General features: G+C 36.2%; 1 protein-coding gene across 3 annotated transcripts in view; it reads left to right on the top strand.

Annotated features, from left to right (window-relative positions):
- The window catches only part of LOC577778 (nicotinamide/nicotinic acid mononucleotide adenylyltransferase 1), a 39,141-nt gene extending 22,549 nt beyond the window's left edge, over nucleotides 1-16,592 (top strand). For 2 of the 3 annotated variants that reach the window (XM_011662793.2, XM_777991.5), the window contains 4 exons: nucleotides 10,639-10,775; nucleotides 11,560-11,661; nucleotides 15,756-15,814; nucleotides 16,431-16,592. In XM_011662793.2, coding sequence (XP_011661095.1) covers nucleotides 10,639-10,775; nucleotides 11,560-11,661; nucleotides 15,756-15,814; nucleotides 16,431-16,548 — 416 coding nt within the window. In that variant the 3' untranslated portion in view covers nucleotides 16,549-16,592. Of the gene's footprint in view, nucleotides 1-8,039; nucleotides 8,112-10,638; nucleotides 10,776-11,559; nucleotides 11,662-15,755; nucleotides 15,815-16,430 lie in introns of all 3 variants that reach the window. The other variant, XM_011662792.2, reaches the window with a different exon arrangement.
- Nucleotides 16,593-20,333: the final 3,741 nt, after the last annotated feature.

The raw sequence follows: 20,333 nt of genomic DNA, 5'->3' as shown, positions 1-20,333 counted from the left end.
AAATTTTACATGACAATCAAAGTAAAGTGTATCAGCACTATAAGCAAAGTTTTATCTTCTTTATAGAAGATTGTTCGGCATAAATCTCAAATTTGTTGAAGTTGAATTATATGATGAACAAGATTTATCACACAAAATACTTAATGGCTTACTTTAGTTTTGGGGGCATGATTTATTTATTGACCAGAAGGATATGACATAATTTCTCACTTCTTAAACTTGGTAAAATTCTCATTTACATACATGTATACATGTATATAATTTGCATATATTAAGTGGTACTGCCATGGCAAATCTCTTTTCTCCAATGTGTCTTTGGGGTTGGTTTTATTTTTCTTTCATGACATTTTTTCTTCTTCTTCAATTGAGCAAATGTCCAGAATGTACTTCTGTTGATGAAAATAGACCTGTTCAAACCTAAGATGTATGTCATGTATGTCATCAGGGTTAGATTTTTTGTTTGAAAGGTCTTATAGCACGGTAACTCAAAATACAGTGAATAAGAATATTATTTACAAGAAGTGGATGAACATGATCTGTCTTCTGGCATATCACATGTGGATGTGCCTCAGAATTCAATTGATTTTCTACCATGGGGTTAGGAGATGCCACGTACATCTCTCTCTCTCTCTCTCTCTCTTGGTGCAATCCCTGTCTTATGATCTTCCCATACTCAGAGACCGTAGCAGATCAATCGATTGTCGCTGCGTCGCATGGTCTGAGGTTTCCGACGTCTTTTAATGCAGCCTTGCAGGGCAGGAAGGGTCCCCGATGGACGAATAAATTAATTGAATAATTTGAATTGATTTTTGCTTTTCGTTTGTGAGTGTCCGTTGTGTATTTATTGGTCTAGTTGTTGTGATAATAGAGTAGGTCCGATTCCTAACAGGTAATTGTATTTTATTAGGATGAATAAAAGAGGAGACAAATCAGGAGAAATAATTTCATTGCTTTGTTTTGCATCTCTATAAAAACAAAATGTCCTAACAGTAATCTAATTTATGACGCCATACATTTAAGTAATTGATGTAGGACTCGGTTATTGTTCGAAAGTAGGCTGAAAGGAGTTACGATATGATTGATAAAAGTGTTTTGTTAGGAAATAAATTTAATTCAGAGTAGCTTATTATTAACTTGACCTTTAAGATGATTTGTGATTGAAAAGAATTTAAAAAAATAGAAAACATTTTTTGATTAAAAATCTTATTTACTAGCAAGTTGCTGCAGTATCTAACAATGCATATGGTGACATTTTGCAGCTCGAGGGGAGAACGGTGCCATAATTACAGAGCTAGCATGCTGATAGTACGTGGCCCTCTACAGGAGCTCAATTTACCCAACATTCGAACCCAATTTGAGCCTCTGCTCGCCCCAGAGTGAAGTGTGCAGAGTCAGGTCAATTGCAACGTCAGGTTCACCGACACCACATAATTTGGAAAGCCTATTTGCCGTGATCCACTTGTAAATAGCAAGGAGATCTCATGCCTTTCATGATTGTAGTGTGAGGTGCTTGATGTGAGGAGGAATTATCAGAAACACAGGAAGGCTGTTTCAAAATGTATCGTTCCTATCTTAAAGGCATCGTTTAACAATGTTAAATGTGAGATGCATTTCCCTACGTGTTATCAGTTTCTGTGATATGGTGTAATATCGAAACCCTAAAAAATTGTGCTTCAAAATGATCAAGAAGTGCCTCAAAAAGTAAAATTCTTTGAGTGACCGGTTTTACCATACTCTTTTTCCCCAATAGAATGTAGTGTCATGAAAATCGTTAAGGAAAACGCAAAATTCAGTTTCGATTTCCAATCACAAATATCTTGATAATCAGACAAGCGATCAGCTTGTAAAAGTCATGGGGTTCCTGACTTCCTAAAGGTTTATAATTATCATTGCAGCATGAGCTAAAGTCAGGATTTTGTTTCAGAATCTGAGACAAAGTATCCGGATCCCTTGTTTAATTCCAGTATTCTTCCATATCATTCGTTGTAGGTACTTGCAAATACACATTACCTGGGATCAGTCAGCAGCATTCTCCATGCAATTCAGCCCAGTCAGCTTTTACTAATTTCAAATTTCATTAGAACCTGCCAGCATGGTCGGGCAATAAATTTAGATCACCCTTCGCTTTCATTATAAGAGGGATATGGGATGGGATGGATGTGTGTTGGTATGGTAAGAATAACCCAGATTGAAAAAAATGTATGTTATGTAATAGTTCTTATGGACTGAATGATAGTAAAATAAGTGTCATAATGAAACATGAATCTTGTAGAACTACAAATAATGGATTTCATATTATGATACTGACATTGCATGTTATTCCTATTTATATGAGCCAATAGATTGTTGAAAACTTGGTAGAAGATGGTATTTTTAAATGTGTTTACAAATACAGTCGGTTAATTTCAGGGAGAGTAATAAATTGCATGCTTGACTCTCTGCCAACCAACCATCCCTGTTAATTTAATTTTGCATCATAAACACACCCATGCTGGGACGCTATGTATTTGGAGCATGTCATCATAAACCCTTCCTCCCCCCCCCCCCCCCCCATCGTTCTATCACTCCTCCTTCTGTATGCATCTAAGGATGCTGAAAAGGTGATGTTCATTTTAATTGTATATACCGGTGAAGTCATCTAGTGTTTTTAGAGAAGAGTAACAAAAAATATTCTTTTAATAGACCTGTGTAAAAATACATACAATAATATCAAGCCATGAAAGAAATAATGCTGTCGAAATAATATTCAGAGATATAAGTACAACTGTATTGTATTTAAACTGAAATTAGGCAAATATACTTTTAATGGGGAAATCTAGTAAAAAGCTAAGCTTTTAAATTGTAGTCGACCCCAAAAGTCTTCCATTAGTACCCTGCCTGTGGGATAGCAATGAACATAGAGCATACATGTCCTCCTTACCCCCTGCTCCCCCCCCCCTCCTCCCCTCTCTCCCTCACCCCCTGGGGTAACTTCTTAGTCCTGAATGTAAGTATGCAGAAGCAGCAGGTGGCGCTTTAATTCCGCCATCCATTGCCGCGTCCAATCAATCGTGGGTCACGCTTCTTCCTGCTGCGCCTTCCTCCTGCGCCACCGGTAACGAGCGAACCAGAGTAACAAAGTGACCATGGTGGTGATCATGTGACCTTGTCATGTGATTAGGTTGTACATTAGGCGTGTCTTCACTATCTCGACATTGCCAAATATCCAGCTATTTGAACTATCCCGATCGCAAACTATCCAGCTAATTTACGTCTTCATTAGACCGAAGTAGCAAATTAGCTGGATAGTTGGTCAGGATAATATCCCAAGATATCTCGGTCTAGTTTGCAAAATATCCCACTATTTCCTAACTAGCGGAATAGTTTGCGACCGTCATCATTACACCGAAGTACAGAGTCAAATATCCCGATCCCATCATGAAAAACGATTTCTGGTTTTCCGTGTTTACTAGTTGTACTAGCGCGCTTAGTGGTATAGATCACATGTGCGCCAGAAATTGTGGTGCATGATGGGATCGGGATATTTGACTCCGTACTTCGGTCTAATGAAGACGGTCGCAAACTATCCCGCTAGTTGGGAAATAGAGGGATATTTTACAAACTAGACCGAGATATCTTGGGATATTATCCCGACCAACTATCCAGCTAATTTGCTACTTCGGTCTAAAGAAGACGCAAATTAGCTGGATAGTTTGCGATCGGGGTAGTTTAAATAGCTGGATATTTGGCAATCTCGAGATAGTGAAGACGGGCCTAGAGTTGTGTTGTTTCTTCTATGTATCTGGCAGTTGGATTCTCCTTGTTAATAAGATTTGTAATGTCATTTATTATGGATCGATAGTAAAATTGTATTTTCTACATGATTGTACAGACTTTCAAGAAATACAATCTTGGGCGATCTTAATAGCTTGTATGTCACCCTTGATATATTTGCTTCCTTCTACATAGTTTGAATGTAATTATATAGGCAGTACAGATTATTGAACCAGTCTTACCCTAGATTCCTGAAAGAATTTGCATTAGCATTTTTTCTTTATTTTAAAGAGATCACATCTTAGAAGAAAGTTTATTTTCTCATGTTTATAACATTAAGTTGGTATTTAAATGCAGATTATTTTGTGTTGGTGAAAGCCTGTTTTCAGGGCTACACTAGACATGGTTCCTGATCTGGTAACATTTGTTATACCTTCCAGCCCTGATAGATAGGTTTACTAACATATTCAAATTGTATGAATAATTCTTAAACAAAGGTTGTTCTTGACAACCTGAAAGCTTGCCATAGGATTGCCCAACATAGCAACAAGTAATGTATGCAGACTGGATTCCAAGTATAGTAGTTCATTCATTAATAACAGGTTAATGGAATACCTCGTCACGAGGTCCCCAGGAAAGAAACATCCATTAATTTGAGTTTGTAACTTAACCCTAGACATAACACTATTACCAAAATTAACGAAAACCCAAACCCTTATCCTTTATCTTTGCTAAAATTTAGCCTCAAGCGATCTCTGTTCTGTTCTGGCAATAGCCAGGCTTGACTTCAGTTCATTGTGAAAACATTTCCCTGTTGTTGTAAGCTGTCGATCCAAACTTTGAGAGAATTATACTGGTGGTTTAATAGTAACTTTGTACTCTAATCATATATTCAACCCATGTTAATACCATCTTGATTGAATATTCAGAGAACGTACCAAAACAAACACCTCGAGCTCAAAGTTGTCATCTCACCACGATTATGCAATTTATTGGTTGCCAACTTGCCATTCTACATAGTCATGGTAAGCCTACTCCTATCATCACATCCATAATTAAAATGGTCATTTCATCTAGATAGCCGATCGCCGATGGTCATCTTGTGAAGGATTGCTGGTAACACCCATCGTCAACTTGGCTTAGAGAGGGAATTCCAATCATTTCTGGCCAGCGATCATAAATTTGCTGCTGGATTCGCGGACTAGCGTATCTCCCATGCTTATGCCTATGCCGTATGTCAGTTTGTGAAACCAGCAACAAATTTGTGACTCCTTTATTAATATCTATAAATGTCTTCTTGTGCTAGGCAGATTTCTACTGAAGAGTTCTTACCAGATGTCAAAATAAAAGGGAAAAAAATCTTTCTAGCATGGAAAATGGCAATCTATTAGGCAAACCTTTAACAGAAAGGTTTATTTGTTCAGGTACATGTTTGACGTGAACATTAAAGGGGTTCCTAACTTCCTACAAGAAAAAGTAGTTTAACTTGATTTTGAATGGCAACACTGGATGATGAACCATACAGGTCTTGTGGAATGTTCTTGAAGAAATGACTCACAAGTCACATCATTTGTTGTCGTTCATATGACAAAAAATATGATATCTTTACCCTCTTGTGGTCCTCCATAAGAATCTTGATTGGAGCTCTGATTATCATCTTACTCTAGACAGAGAGAGAGGGAAAGAGAGGGAGAGAGAGAGAGAGAGAGAGAGAGAGGCGGAGAGAGAGGGAGGGAGAGAGAGAGAAAAAGAGATTGAGTGTATGAGAGAGAGAAAAGAGAGAGAGCGAAGAGGAGAGATGGTGAGAGAGTAAGAGAGAGAGAGAGAGAGGGTGTGTGTTTGTTTATGAGATAGAGAGAGAGAGAGAGAGAGAGAGAGTGTGTGTGTTTGTGTGTGTGAGAGAGAGAAGAGAGAGAGAGAGAGAGTGTGTGTGTGTGTGTGTGTTTTTGAGACAGAGAACGAAAGAGAGAGAGAGAGAGTCCAATTCACTGTTCAGTAGTTACAGAGCTGTAGAGACTTAGAACTAAATCATGATTCTGGCTGCTGTTTTTTGTACTGCCCAATGTTATCTACCCCAGATATGAAAGCACAATGCCTGATATTATATTATTTTTATAGACAAGTCGTTATTGACAAATTGTTCTCGCTCAATGTTATATTAAAGATGTCTGCTGCAAGTAATAGAGGTGATTTTTGAGGCAATTTCATGTCAACTTTGAATATACCAATATTTTGAAAGGTACAATGAGTATATAATGAAATATTTAATTTCCAAAATAAAGGGGGCGGGGGAGGGGGGGAGATTTTTTTCTCCAGAATCATTTGCTCTTTTTGTTAAAATGTTAATGATAAACAGAAAACAAATATTCTGAATTTCATGAGGATTATTTTTTTCAAAAGCAGAGTCTTTGAGTATGGATCTTAAAGATTGCTTATCCATTTTACTATTTTGATGATACATGTATACCCTTATATATCAGTTCTTATTTTTATTTTTAGCTCACATCATCTTCTTATGGATCTACCCATCCATACATCTATAATTAAAACACCCATCATTGGTCCTCCTTAAGCCATCACTTTAATTGGTGATAATCCTTGAAAGCGAAGGGAAGCGTCGCGAGCCTTTCATTTAGATTGCCGAAAATCTTAGCGGTCACCTAGGTGTTAATAACGCAATTACACCACTATCGCTAGGGACCGCACTCAAGTGATAGGGATTTTATAACGTAATGGAAACCTGAAAACCTGAAACGATTGTTCCGCAGTGTGTACATAGTGCTTGAAACCTGCTCCAAGAATGCTCTTGCTAATATGCCAGGAGCAATTAAAACAATGGTAAATCGTTGGATATCCGGTTGCTCAAATGGAACAAGGAATATTATATTTTCAAACACATCCTTTCTAGTTTCATATACTATGAACTATAATGTACGTACATGTAGAGATTGAGATGACAAGCTTCAGGCTTTCAGTTTCAGTTTATTGTTTCATATTTCACATATTTTTAACATTTTGCAATGATTTAAAAAGGTAAATGGTGCAAATAAACATATATTTTATTAACAGAGTCATAAAAGAGAAAGAAAGTGAGTACCTCATATCAATTTGTTTGAATACAATAAATTAAACGACTGAACTAAAGAGAAGAGTGAAATATGGAGAGTTAATTTTATAGTAGCATTTTTTTTAAAGAGGGAACAAATAATTCATGTTAATCACGGTTACGTAATGTGTATTTTAAAAAAGGCAATGTTAGAGATGTAGTAAAAGAAAGGCCAAAACTTTAAAAATGCATATTTCTAGAAATCTGCTTGCCAAGCATGCATTCATGCCCTTCTTCCAAACTCACAATGACATATATACACAGATAAAAACGACGGTATAGGTGTACATACTGTAAGCTAATCTTATTGCAAGGCTTGACCCATCGCTGTAAGCTCGTCGCCGTTCTCTCTTTTAATTTCTTACGAGGAAATCTGGCTCAGGTGATGCATGACGGTCACTTGGGATGGAATTGATGAGAAAGGTCAAGTTTTTAGCTAATTGCATGTACGTCTGAGGGAGAGAAAATAGATGATGCAACGAATCTAGTCATTCATTCACTCATTTCCATCCCATTTCATTATTAAAAGTTATTTGGAAGAAGTTAGTTAAAAATCAAATTCTCAACTTCGTTCGTGACATGTATGATCAAAGGACACAGGCATATACAAGTTTGCTTTGAAATACTTACAGTAAATGAAAATCATAAAAATTACTTTCAATCTGTGAGATTTAAGCACTGAGTATTACAATACATTGTATCTTGCTTAGAGCTTTCTCTTATGATGCAGAATACCTCAATGTTAATTTTGTTTTCAAGATGACCATTCACAAATTTAACAACATTGATGATTATAACAAATTAAGAATGTATTTACATGTATGAATTTCCAAACAAAAATGTTCACTGTATTTAAAGGGAAAACTATTTGCCTGGTTGTCACTTCATTTTTGTATTTTCTTAAAGGCCTATTTGCTTACAAGGATAAGAAGTTGATCACCATTTTGACTTAAGACCATTAAGATGCATAAGAAGACAATATTTTCACCAAAGCCATCCCCTTAAATGTATTACCTGTATAACTCGTTTAATGATCGTGTGTGACTACATGTGTGTCTACATGTGTGTATTTATTTTCATTGTTTTTCCATTATGGATGATAAAATGTTTCCTCTGCCTTTCCGGTCCACTTTCTCATCTAATCCACCATGTTTCTTTCTAACACCTCTTTTTCCCCAAGACTTTTTGGTGGCCCTCAGAAATGTATCTTCTTTGGCCTGCTTTGGGGCCGGAATGTTACCAAGTTATGAGGGTATGGTTGTCTTATTCTCCCAATCTCCCCCATAGATGTAGTCTGTTTTATGCTCTCAACTATAGCATGAAAGTTTGAAGCCTTCAATTGACAAACTTTCTATAATAAGTTTTTTACAATTCTTTCATATGTGCAACCTGCAATGTTTCAACTCCTTTTCAATGTGTCCTTTTAACTTTTGATTATTATTTTATTTATTTTTAGATATCTTTATTTTGAGTGTGTTTACATTCACAGGAATATTTCAACCTTGATGTGCATGCTACATATCGTCGGTGGGGTGACAAAACCTTGTATCTCAATTTTTGAGATTTTGATTTTTTTTTGCATAATTGTGTACCTAATGGCCTATGACACCACCTGATAAATCCATGGAACGCCTCCTGTCTCGTTTTTTTTCACAAATTCCACACAAAGGACGGTGTCACAGCACTAAATCTGTTGAGACAGGAAATGTTTTTTCGCTCTCCTGAAAATTCATGATTTTTGAGATACGAGGTTTTGTCACCCCACCGACGATATGTATAGTGCTGTGGTTTGCATAATGTTTATTTTATTATTTGATTTTTGATAAATATTATTTAGAAAACAAATGACTATTTTCTTCTCTTTTGAATAGCAAGCGCATACACAAAAATAATGTGCACCAAAAGCCTTCATATGCATGAAGTGTTTGCAACTTTGCAAAAAGGTCCCTGCCATGAAAAATCTTTATCACATTTGAAATAACACCAATTTTTGTTTAATTCATGGAAGATTTGCGTGATGTCCCAAACATTTCTGGTTTTAAAGCATCGTGACCTTCCTTTCACAGATCATAATCCTGGTATGAAACAAGATGCTTTAACGATTTACGTCCAATAACCATTAATATGAGTTCAAGGAGGTTTTTAGTAGAGATAATACATGGGTGATATAAGTTTCTACAGCTACTGGTAGATGTTTAAAGAAGTAATAGAATACTGAACAAGAGGTTTTGCTGGTACTCTTGTTTCTTTCTCAAGTGTTCTTTCCCAAATGTTGTCTGTACAACATGGTGAAATGATAAAGAAACTAATTGGACAGACATTTCCAACTCCATTAAACTTACACTCATCCAATGTCTCTATTCATGGGTTAGGAAAGTAATGTTTATGTTGCTAATATCTTTTGATTAGAGGCTAATCTTGCAGCGATCATGATATTATATTGATCTCTTCTGCATGTGGTTGCAGTTGAAGTGAGGTATATAAACATATACTTCTAACAAATATAAGTCAAAACTCATTTGAGATGTGGGTTATTAGCATGACATGATATAGAGTACAGCTTTTATTGTTTGTTGCTTTATTCTAGTCGCCATTTTTTAGAGAAGACAGAAGTTTTTTTAATTTGCCTAGCAAAGAAATTAAAATGTGTTATCATGGCTGATTAATTTCTTATTTTTCAAGTTTCAAGCTCATTTACATTGTATGACAAGCAATTTTCAACAGGTCAAACGTTCATATTTTGCCCCATGCAATGAATGTCTCAAGTGTGTGTTTTTCCTCCAAAACTTACTGTGTCTGTTTGTTTGTGTAGGAATTTCATGAATGTGTTTAATTGTCTTTTTTGTTTGTTTATGTTTTTGATTGTAGATTTTTGTTTGTTTGTTTATGTGTTTAATTATCAATGTTTTTTCTGTTTGTTGTTGATGTGTTTAATTGTCAAAATGTTCCTGTGTTGCCCTGTTTGTTGTTTTCAGCATTGTAACTCTTTGGTCCTCGTATTTCAAAAGACAGAGGTCAATGAAGCAACTGGTACCCTAAAGCCTATATGTATCTGTATGTTTGTTTGTTTGTTTGTTTGTTTATTTGCATTTTTCCATCCCAATCTCATTTTATTCTCTCATTTTAGGTACAGAGATGGATGATGCCTCCTCTGCTATAAAAACTACTCTCTTTGTATGTGTTTGTGTGTTTGTTTAATTGTGTTTGTGTTTGTTTGTTGCTTGAGGCTTGTATTTATAATGTACCTGCCACCACTCAAACAACTCATCCCAGTCTTCTTTTCAATTCAGATAAGAGGTAGATGATGTGTATGCGTGTGTACCTATTTTTTTATGTAAATCTTTGTTCATTTGTTTGTTTGTTTGTTTGTCCGAAAAATTGCATTATATGTTTCTTCCTATCCCACTCTTTCTCTCCTTCAAGATGCAGACATAAATGGTGCCTATGTAAGCTGCTCTGATTCTGAACCCAACTGTGTCTATGTATGTGTGTTTTTGTTAATGCTGTATTTGTTTTTGTTTGTTTGTGTGTGTGTGTGTTTAATTGTCTGTTTGTGTCTGTGCCTATTCAGATGTTAGATCTTAAGAATCTTTCTCCTCTTTCTGATACAGATGTAGATGCTGCGTACGGTTTTCAAACCTCCATGTGTCTGTCTGTTTGTTTGCTTTTTTATGTTTTTTTGTGTAGATATTAAACTTTTACTTTGTTTTTATATTGTTTGTTTTGATGATTGTTCTTATCCAAAGTATCTCACTCCAGTTTTTCTATTCTAATTTCAGATACAGAGGTAGATGATGCGTACGGAGCTCCAAACCTCAATACCAATGCCAACCAATTAGGCGTTGAGGTCAAGTTGCTATGTGGGGCAGACCTCTTGGAATCCTTTGCTGTACCAGATCTATGGGATAAAGAGGATGTGAGTCTTCAATAACTCTCTGCTTTCATCAATAAATCAATGTTATCACTGAAATGACAAAGATTATAATATTGACTTTACTTCTGTCAGTTCAAATCTATGTAGTTATTAAAGTAAGAAAATAAACTACAGTGGCCATTTTGAAAAAATAAACTTCATTACCTGTATGTTTAATGGAAAATGCCAATGAATGCATAAATACTTTAGGATAGCAATTGCAATTGCATATTGTTAAGTTCAGTGTTTTTCTTTACCCCCCCCCCCCCCCCCCCATACAAAAATGAGATGATAACATATTTGAGCTACTGTATGTAGCCTTTCAATGCATATCCTAAAATTTCTGGTTTACCACACACTTTGGTGAATCACCCACGAGTTCTCTGAAATGCTGGCAGTTGACGTAATGAAGCTGTAGTGAAAAACACCAAAAGAGGGAGCTATACCAGAATTGAGATATTACTGCATTCAGCTTGTTCTGTTTTCTCTAGCAGTATTCACTGTAGTCCAGAATCAGGCCGGTTCTTTATATTATTTTCCCTACAATTGATTCAAGCCGCCGAAGATGGTGTTATCAATGAACTCATATATTTGCTTACAAGCCTAGTCTAGGCCGGTACATTGTAAATCTGACAAAAGTTCATTGGACCATTTATGAACTTATTTTGTTAGAATTAAAAGTGTGTAGGAGCACTAATGCCAAATCATTTTAATTAGCAATCACTCAAGCATTAAATCGTGGCATATTTGTTTTGAACTCATTGTATTGACTCTTGATTTGTAACAGTTGGAGACTATTGTTGGGAAGCACGGTCTGGTGGTTATCACAAGGAGCGGTTCTGATCCATACAAGTTCATCTATGAATCAGACCTTTTGTTCAAATATTCAGTGAGTATAATTAATCCTTTCATGTCCTACTCTAGCTCTTTTGTATTGCTCTCTTTTATTGCTCTTTTTCTCTCATGATACTTGATTATGGTTACGGTAGTTCATTTGCAAATGATGTAGGTCGGGTTGAATGTATGTACATTTAGTGTTATTCTGAAATGTAGGGCACTTTATGGTCTACTATCAAGTTTAAAGATAAAGGTGAGTTCTGGTAAAAAAAGAAAATTAATTCTCACAGAATCAAACGAAAATTACACTGAATATTCTAGATTACAAATAAATATCATTTGCCAAACAATTTTGGTAGAAAATGTATACTGGCTGAGTAATGCAGAGCTGCCAAGTCTCCCGGATCCTGCGGGAGACTCCCGGATTTTGACCCAATATCCCGTTTTCCCGACCCCATGCAAAAATCTCCCGGATTTCCAGATTTTAAGTTGTATTATTTTCATAAACGACTGTTTCACAAGACTAGCATGTTGAGTTCGTACGTACGTATACAAACACACGGCAATTCTGTAATATGAATTTTCCTGTTATCCAGTCGTCGAATATAAATTTACCGTGATATCGTACTTTATTTAACAGCGTAATAAATGAGAGTTACGCCGAACGACTGGCGGGCTAATCTAACAAACCATTGGGAACATGTGATAATGTGAGTGGTGTTTGTGTGATAGCAATTCGCCTGCTTGCTCTGCCGGGCGGCTTCCTCGCCGGCCCCCGTAGCGTCCCGGTACGTTGGTGCCGGTTTCCGATCGGTCGCGTCAGAGCAGCCAGAAGTTGCACTGATACAACAAGCAGACTTTGTCTGCTGCGATCGGCCCAAAAAACTGCACATTTCAACATCAGTTTTTGGATTGATTTGGGGACTTTTGCGATGTGATTTTTAAGTGGATTATCATTTGATACCAACATGGCAGTGTTACTGCAGAGTGGATTTTGAAGCCGACTTTTTATGCCTCCGTTACGAAGTAGCCGGAGGCATTATGTTTTCGGGTTGTCCGTCCGTCCGTACGTACGTACGTACGTACGTCTGTACGTACGTACGTCCCGTTCTTGTGATCGCGTTATCTGAAGAACCGATTGATCGATTCCTGCCAAACTTTGGTCATGTATGTATCTTGCAGAGCCGATGAACTGATTAGATTTTGGGGTCACGAGGTCAAAGGTCAAAGGTCACAGGGCTCATTAGGTATGCAAAAACAGCTCGTGATCGCGTTATCTGAAGAACTGATTGATGGATTCCTGCCAAACTTTGGTTATGTATGTATCTTGCAGAGCCAATGAACTGATTAGATTTTGGGGTCACGAGGTTAAAGGTCAAAGATCACAGGGCTCATTATGTATGCAAAAACAGCTCGTGATCGCGTTATTTCAAGAACCGTTTGATGGATTGCTGCCAAACTTAGGTCATGTATGTTACTTGCAGAGCCAATGAACTGAGTAGATTCTTGGTTCATAAGGTCAAAGGTCAAAGGTCATGGGCTCATTATATATGCAAAAATAGCTTGTGAACTCATTCTCATTAGAACTGACAGATGGATTACTATTTAACTCAGGACATCTTGCAGAGCCAATGAACTGAGTAGATTTTAGGGTCATGAGGTCAAAGATCAAAGGGTCATATATGTATATGAGAAATTGCTTGTAATCACGATATTCTGAGAACCTGTCAATGGATTACAATTGAACTTGATTTCGAAAAATTTCTTCTGTTTTGGTTTGTAAAATTGCTCTATGACGGAGGCATCATTTTCGACTGCGCGCAGTCAAATTCCATCTAGTTTTTTCTGATCTCCTTTGCCGTTGGGAACGCATCGATATAACTTGCATCTTCCGAAGGCGTAAGTCAACTTTGTCCAAAACAAGGCTGTATTTTGCTCTCTGTTTGAGTATTAAAATATCATCCAGGACAATGTCGAAGTCGAAATATTATCAGAAATATAAAGATGACTACCACTTGGAATGGCCTTGTGTTGGGAAATCTACGAAAGGCGAATACTACGCATTTTGTACAGTTTGCGGCGCAGATATCTCCATCAAGAGTGGGGGAAGAAATGATGTATTTCGCCACATCACATCTGACAAACACAAGCAAACCGCGAAAGCAAGGGGCAATACAAAAGGAATACAGAGCTTTTTCAGGTTAGTATGAACAGTTCTTAGATTTGTAAAATCGAGAAATAGTCTACCCCTCTATACCATAGACCTGAGTTCATGCCTTGAAAACCTGGCCACTAGATGTTAAGTTCCTTAAGGAGGCTGAAGTGATTGATGTCAGTTCCAGAAGAGATGTGTCATTTTCATCTGTGCAATACTTTGTTGAAAAGTACCCTTGCATTTTGAACAGACAATCAGAGAATGGAGACCTGGACAAGCTTGAGCTGGAATTTGCACAATACCAGGTTGAAGACTTTTCAGGGGAACCAGAGATCCTGAACAAAAACTTGAGAATAGACAAGAAATGGTCTGCAATTTCAAAGATGGAGGATGGCAATGGCTCAAAGAAATACACACTTCTGAGCAAAGTGATGAAATCTTTGCTTGTGATACCACATTCCAATGCTTCATGTGAAAGAGTTTTTAGCATTGTTAGGAAGAACAAAACTGATTTCAGGGGATCAATGAATTTGAAAACACTTCAAGCACTCCTAACAGAGAAAATTGCCAACACAGATGTCCCATGCTACCAAAGGGAGTATAGCAAGGACCTCCTTAGCAAACTCAAGCAAGCAACCTACCAGTCACTTCAAGGAAAACCCTCAAGCACACCCCAGTCCTTGCCTTCCACAAGTACATCCCCCATTTCACAATAGAGGTAACAGGAGTTCATAGTCTGAAATATGATGTGAAGTTCATATGTTATCAATTGTATGCAAATAAAATGTGCCATATCAAAGCCTTCCATTTTGAGAAATCATTGAAAAAATGTGTTCTAAAAGGGTTTCAAAGAGGCTTAAAACCAAGAGCTTTTGGGGGCCTGCCCCCTGCCCCCCCCCCCCCCCCACCAGGGGCACTAAAAGGCCATTCTTAGTTCCCGCCAACAATGAAGTCGTTCGATGCTGCTCTCTCAGAAATCTCCCTGATTACCCAAATCAAATGTTGGCAGCTCTGGTAATGAGCATAGAAAGATTAGGAAATCAAGGTTAGTAGCCCGACACCATTTGTGTAGTCCCATATACATCTTTCTGTATACAGTGCTTGTTACTTTACCAAGACTGGGCCAAATTTATTATGATTTTGATGGCTCAGTATTTTTCTATTCATCTATTCACTTCTCTTTAGATATTGGTATTACCTATGCATTGTCTCTAGCCTTCTATTTGCCTTTCCCTGAGTTATGTCTCTGATTCTCTCTTTCTCCCTCTCTCCCTCTCCCTTTCACTTTCCCTCCCACTATCTGAGCCCCCTTCTCCACCCCCCCCCCCCCCCCCCCCCCGTCTCTCTCTGTCTCTTTACCCCCGCAGTGACTCGTTAAGATGAAAATCCTGTTTGTTGTTGTTGAAAAATATTAATTGAAAGCTCAATCACACAAAGTGCAACTCCCACACGGACATATGTGTGGAGGCTGATGAAACGTGATATGTCAAGGACTTGCTTTTATAATGTGTAGACAAGCTCTCTCTCTCTCTCTCTCTCTCTCTCTCTCCCTCCTCTCTCTCTCTCCCTCCTCTCTCTCCCTCCCTCTCTCTCTCTCTCTATCTCCCTCTCTCCCTCCCTCTCTTTCTCTCTCTCTCTCTCTCTCTCTCTCTCTCTTTCATGTCTTTCATGTTTCATACTAGAGCTACATGTACTATGAACACGATCATACAATGGGTTGGGCTAAACAAAATAGGCATTGTATAGTAAATGTGCATTACCCTTTAAAAAAAAATAGCAATATAAAAAGAAGATTACAAAATGGCATGTGAAACTGTTTGCATCTCTTGCTTTCTGTCCTTTTCAATCATGAATAGAATAGGTATACCAGGGTGTACTTTTTACATTTAGGATAATACCTACAATGTAGTCACATTGTTTGCTGTTGTTTATTTTGAATGATTGTAATGCTTTGTCTGTTTTGTTTTTTTCATTCTTTAATCATTACTCAGGACAACATTCACATAGTTACAGAGTGGATCAGCAATGAAATCAGCTCGACTAAGATAAGGTAAGTGAGCGTGTGGTCTTCAAGTCCGCTTCAAAAAATGAATGAGTCCTGGTGATTCTAAATGATACCCATCAAAAAGGTCTTAAAATAAATAGACCTTCTATTCTAAGTTGATGTGATATTTGAAACAAAGTTTCCTTCCATTGTAACTGAAGTTTAAATACATGTTTAATCAATATGTAAGCAAAGTACAAAATCATGAAAAAATTGACCAAAAAAAAATATTTCAAGATTATTCAAGAAAAAATATATATATTTTGTTGTTTTTAGATTGGAGAAAAAAAATTAGAAAAAAAAAAATTCTTATTCTCACGTGACGAGCTCTGGACCAATCACATCTTGGTATATGTATAAGCTATCTAATATAGTTCTATGCCACATCCAATCAGATTTGTTACCTTCTGCCGACTAGTAATGGCAAACTGAAGTATTAAAGCTGCCAGTTTTACAATGGCAGTATCAAATTCGTTGAACAACTGGTATGTGCTCTGTTATAGAACTACATTGGAATGTCTTCAATTTCTAGTTTCAGTAATGATAAATATAGAAAAAGGAAACCAGTTATCATGTTGTGATTACATAATTCCTATGTTTGATTTGATTTCTTTCATTTTAGGACTGCCCTGAGAAGAGACAAGAGTGTCAAGTATTTGATCCCTGAACCCGTCGTCAAGTACGTCAAAGAAAATGGACTCTACAAGGAGGCCCCCATACAGGCAGAAAAAAACAAATGATTCAATAGGACGACATCCCTTGACTACTGCCCTCTTTGACTAGATTTAAACAAGAATTATCTATGTACTGATACAGGGACGAGGAGACTCTAATACTGAAAGATGATACATCTCAACTGGGTTTTTGATAGTCATTAGGAAAATATTTCAGCTAACTGACCGTATACATAGTTGATTAAAGATCTTAGTGGTGACAATTTAGTGATGGTAGGTAATGACACTAATCAAGGGTCATATTGAAAGATTTAACATCACTTATTTGGGTGGAATCAAATTAATAAAAGTATGTTTTTTTGGAGACATTTCACTGAATCATCCACCTATCAAAATTGTTCATAATATCTGGAAATGAAAATTGGTTGACCACATATATTCCAAATGTTGTATTTTAAAGAAAACAATTTGGCAGATAATTTGTGGAAAGCTTCATAATTGTTCTTAAAATTCAAACTGATGATTCTTGACCAACGGTTACCAGAAAGGAATATACAAGAACTGATATTTGCCCTTTAATATGTGTTATAGAAATGTTGCAATCAATACATAATATCAACCAATCATGTGTATATATTGTGGTGTGTTTATCTTGCAATGCTATGTGAGCAAGTCTCAGGCAAGCTATCAAACAATATATATATACTTGTGTGTCATTGTGATATAACCATGAAATGCTGGCATCTTATCATATCTACATGAAAATATTATTATGTTATGTTGAAAGGGTTATACATGTATATTCACACATATTGATATTGATTTTGTACTTTTCATATTTTGGTGCTTGGCAGACTTTTTTGGGGGGGAGGGAGGGGTGGTATGGGGTTATTTTTTACTGACAGAACAAAAAGCTTTTGTGGTGGCATTGTAACAGATCACTGATAATCATTCAGACGATGTGCAGACTGAAATTTGTTATCAAAGACTTTGGTATGTGTTGCTCACGAAATGTAAATCCATACATCCATTGTCTGCATGTCTATTGATGCCCATCTACTGTGCACACAGGGTATGCCTGAACTTTCTCAGAGAAAACCTGCAATGAATTAAGGGACAAAGTCTTGCGGTAGATGGGCTCGATATGCAGTGTATTGTCTTTTTTTTTATTTCCCTTTTTTCTTTAGAATTCAAATAGTGTTATTGCAAGCTTCATGGTGCATACAATATGACCGTACCGGGTACTTTGTTGAAATCTATTCTATCATTTGAACATTGGCTGATATTTGTTGTTATATTGATGAGCATTATACTGCAACATGTCTGTAACGAGTATAGTTTCCTCTGAATACTGCCACTTTATTTGTAGTTGTAAATACGCTATTTCTACCCCTCCGTTTTTTCTATCAAGATTTCTATAAAGTAAAAGGTGTTATCTCTTTCAAATGCTTGTTGAGACTGTATGAATATCCAAGTCCCTTTGGAATTGTAGAAATATATACAAAAAACTGCAAGGTATGCAAAGTAATGTAAATTTTCTTAAAACCAATGATTTTATCCTTCCTAAACGATACTAAACAATGATTCATCATTTCACCACTATTACATGTAAGAAGTGTTTCAGAATTATTATAGGGTACTGTTTCTACAGAAAGCTTTTTGTTGTCTCTTTCTCCATCCAGTCTTTTAGTATTTGTTAAAGGGATAGTTGAGTTCTGTTGCAGAGGGCGCTACACAAAATAATTTTTGTGTGAGATAATGAAAAACTGACTGTCAAATTTAAAAGAACATAATATTTAAATGACAAAATCATCTTTGTTTGATCAAAATCGGTTCAGAGACGGCTGAAATATAACCATTTCCAATACTTGTGTACCACCACAAATATTAGATATTTTGAACAATTTGAAAAAAAAGTTGAAAAAAAATGAAATAACGCCTTTTATGTCGTATTTCAGCCAATGCCGATGTAGGCTTTTTTGTTGGCATTTTCGTGTTGCTTATATTACCCACAATTAGCCTGCTCATGTATTGTTATTTTTAACTGAATAATTAATTAACGGTCACCATGTTTTTTTTAAAAGTGGAGCTGAATTGGTATGATCGTATCGGCTAAATTTCACACATTTTGGGGGTCTAAAATTACCTTCATAGCAATTTTAGGTTCTAAATGGGCCCTGTAAATGTCATAGATAAGAATAAGAGCAATAACTATGCACTTTGAAGGCATTTGCGGTCTGAAAATAGAACTCAACTATCCCTTTAAGTACATGCCAAAACATATGTAGAAAACATTTATTGCGTGTTGTTTAGGATATATATTTTACAACCTTTTATTATCACCAGTACTACCAGCAATCTTTCATTTTGTTTGTTGATTGCAATTGTTTTGTTTGTTTTGTACTTCTTTAAGTTTGTAGTGCTATCATGAGATGTATATACTTTGTACAGAGATTAATTCAGATAGACTTGTCTGTTTCTTGGATGTCTGAATTCATAGTAGTTTTATGATTTGTTGTATTTCTGTTGGTTTATCATTTGAGTGGAGATAAAGTGAGAATCACTATTGTAGGAGTAACTATGAGGGTAATATTATAAGTACTGTATATAGGGTTTGGATTAAGCCACAATGAAGTACCATAGTGTCAACTTGTCTAAGTACATGTATTGGTTAAATGTAATACAAAGTTTTGGTATGGGGTCATGAATTTGGTTCAAATGAACATATTGGAAGCATATGCGATCATTCAATATTCAGTGATCGTTGTCGCAGTTGAAATTGAGTTTAAAGTTATGAAATTGTAAATAATACACTCTTTTTGTCAAGATATTAATTAAGCTATAAAACAATGTTTCTTGACTAAAATCGACCAATTTGCTATTCTTGTTTGGAAGTTATATATCACATCTACATATTCTGAGAATTTCATGGCCGCAGCTACCATTGTACGGCCGTAGGCACTTTTTGAAATTTATCAAAATTTACTGGGAGCACCGGTAAATTTTTATATTAAATTTTTCTCGAAAGCAGAAGTGTTTTAGAGGCTAAATTTTCTAGTGCTTATAATACATCCACAGGGGCATCCAAATATATCAAAATTGTTAAGAATCACTATCCACCCAATTTCCCAAATTTCCCAAAACTTTGTATTACCTTTAAGATAATTGTGTATCCTTGGGACAAGGGAATATAGAAGTAGTATATCAGTAATATACTTCTGTGCTTATTAGTTTGAGAGAGAGAGAAGATATTTAAATGTAGCAATGATGAGGGTGGTGGTATAATGTATATGGTTCAGAGTATATTTTAATTTCAAGAATCTATATTTTTGCATGTCTTCCACTATACTATTCTTGAATTCCAGCATTGAAATTTGCTGAAAAATATCTAAGCTCAAAGTTGATGAAACTAAGATTGGTACACTGTTTCATTATTTTAGGAGTACCGTAAGACTTTTTTTTCTCGAAATGAACTTGAAGTTGTTAAATCAAGAGCATTTTCTATTACCTTGATTACCTTGATGGCTTGAAGACTCTTTTTTAGTTGCCTAAAAGCTTCAGAACTAGTCAAAATATAAAATTAATTGAAAAATTTGACTGTATTATTAAAAACTTGTTGGTAAGGATTTTGATTTCCTATGTGTCCTGCTGTAATGATAATCTGAACATGCAATATGTATATGATGTCTTGATATGCAATCAATGTAATGCTATTTGGTGGCATGACTGTATCTCCAGTACTTTTAATTTCAAAGATTTACGCCTTGTTCACATAAGATTGGATAAACTGCCTCAAAAGAAATGTTGTTGCTGTAAAATAAAAGCCATTGTACTTGTAAATGACTGGCTAA

Source organism: Strongylocentrotus purpuratus, unplaced genomic scaffold, assembly GCF_000002235.5.
Source record: "Strongylocentrotus purpuratus isolate Spur 01 unplaced genomic scaffold, Spur_5.0 spur5_scaffold_15, whole genome shotgun sequence".
In the NCBI taxonomy this organism is placed as follows: Eukaryota; Metazoa; Echinodermata; class Echinoidea; order Camarodonta; family Strongylocentrotidae; genus Strongylocentrotus; species Strongylocentrotus purpuratus.
The sequence above is the reverse complement of the archived record's forward strand: the minus strand, read 5'-3'. Positions and strand labels throughout refer to the sequence as shown.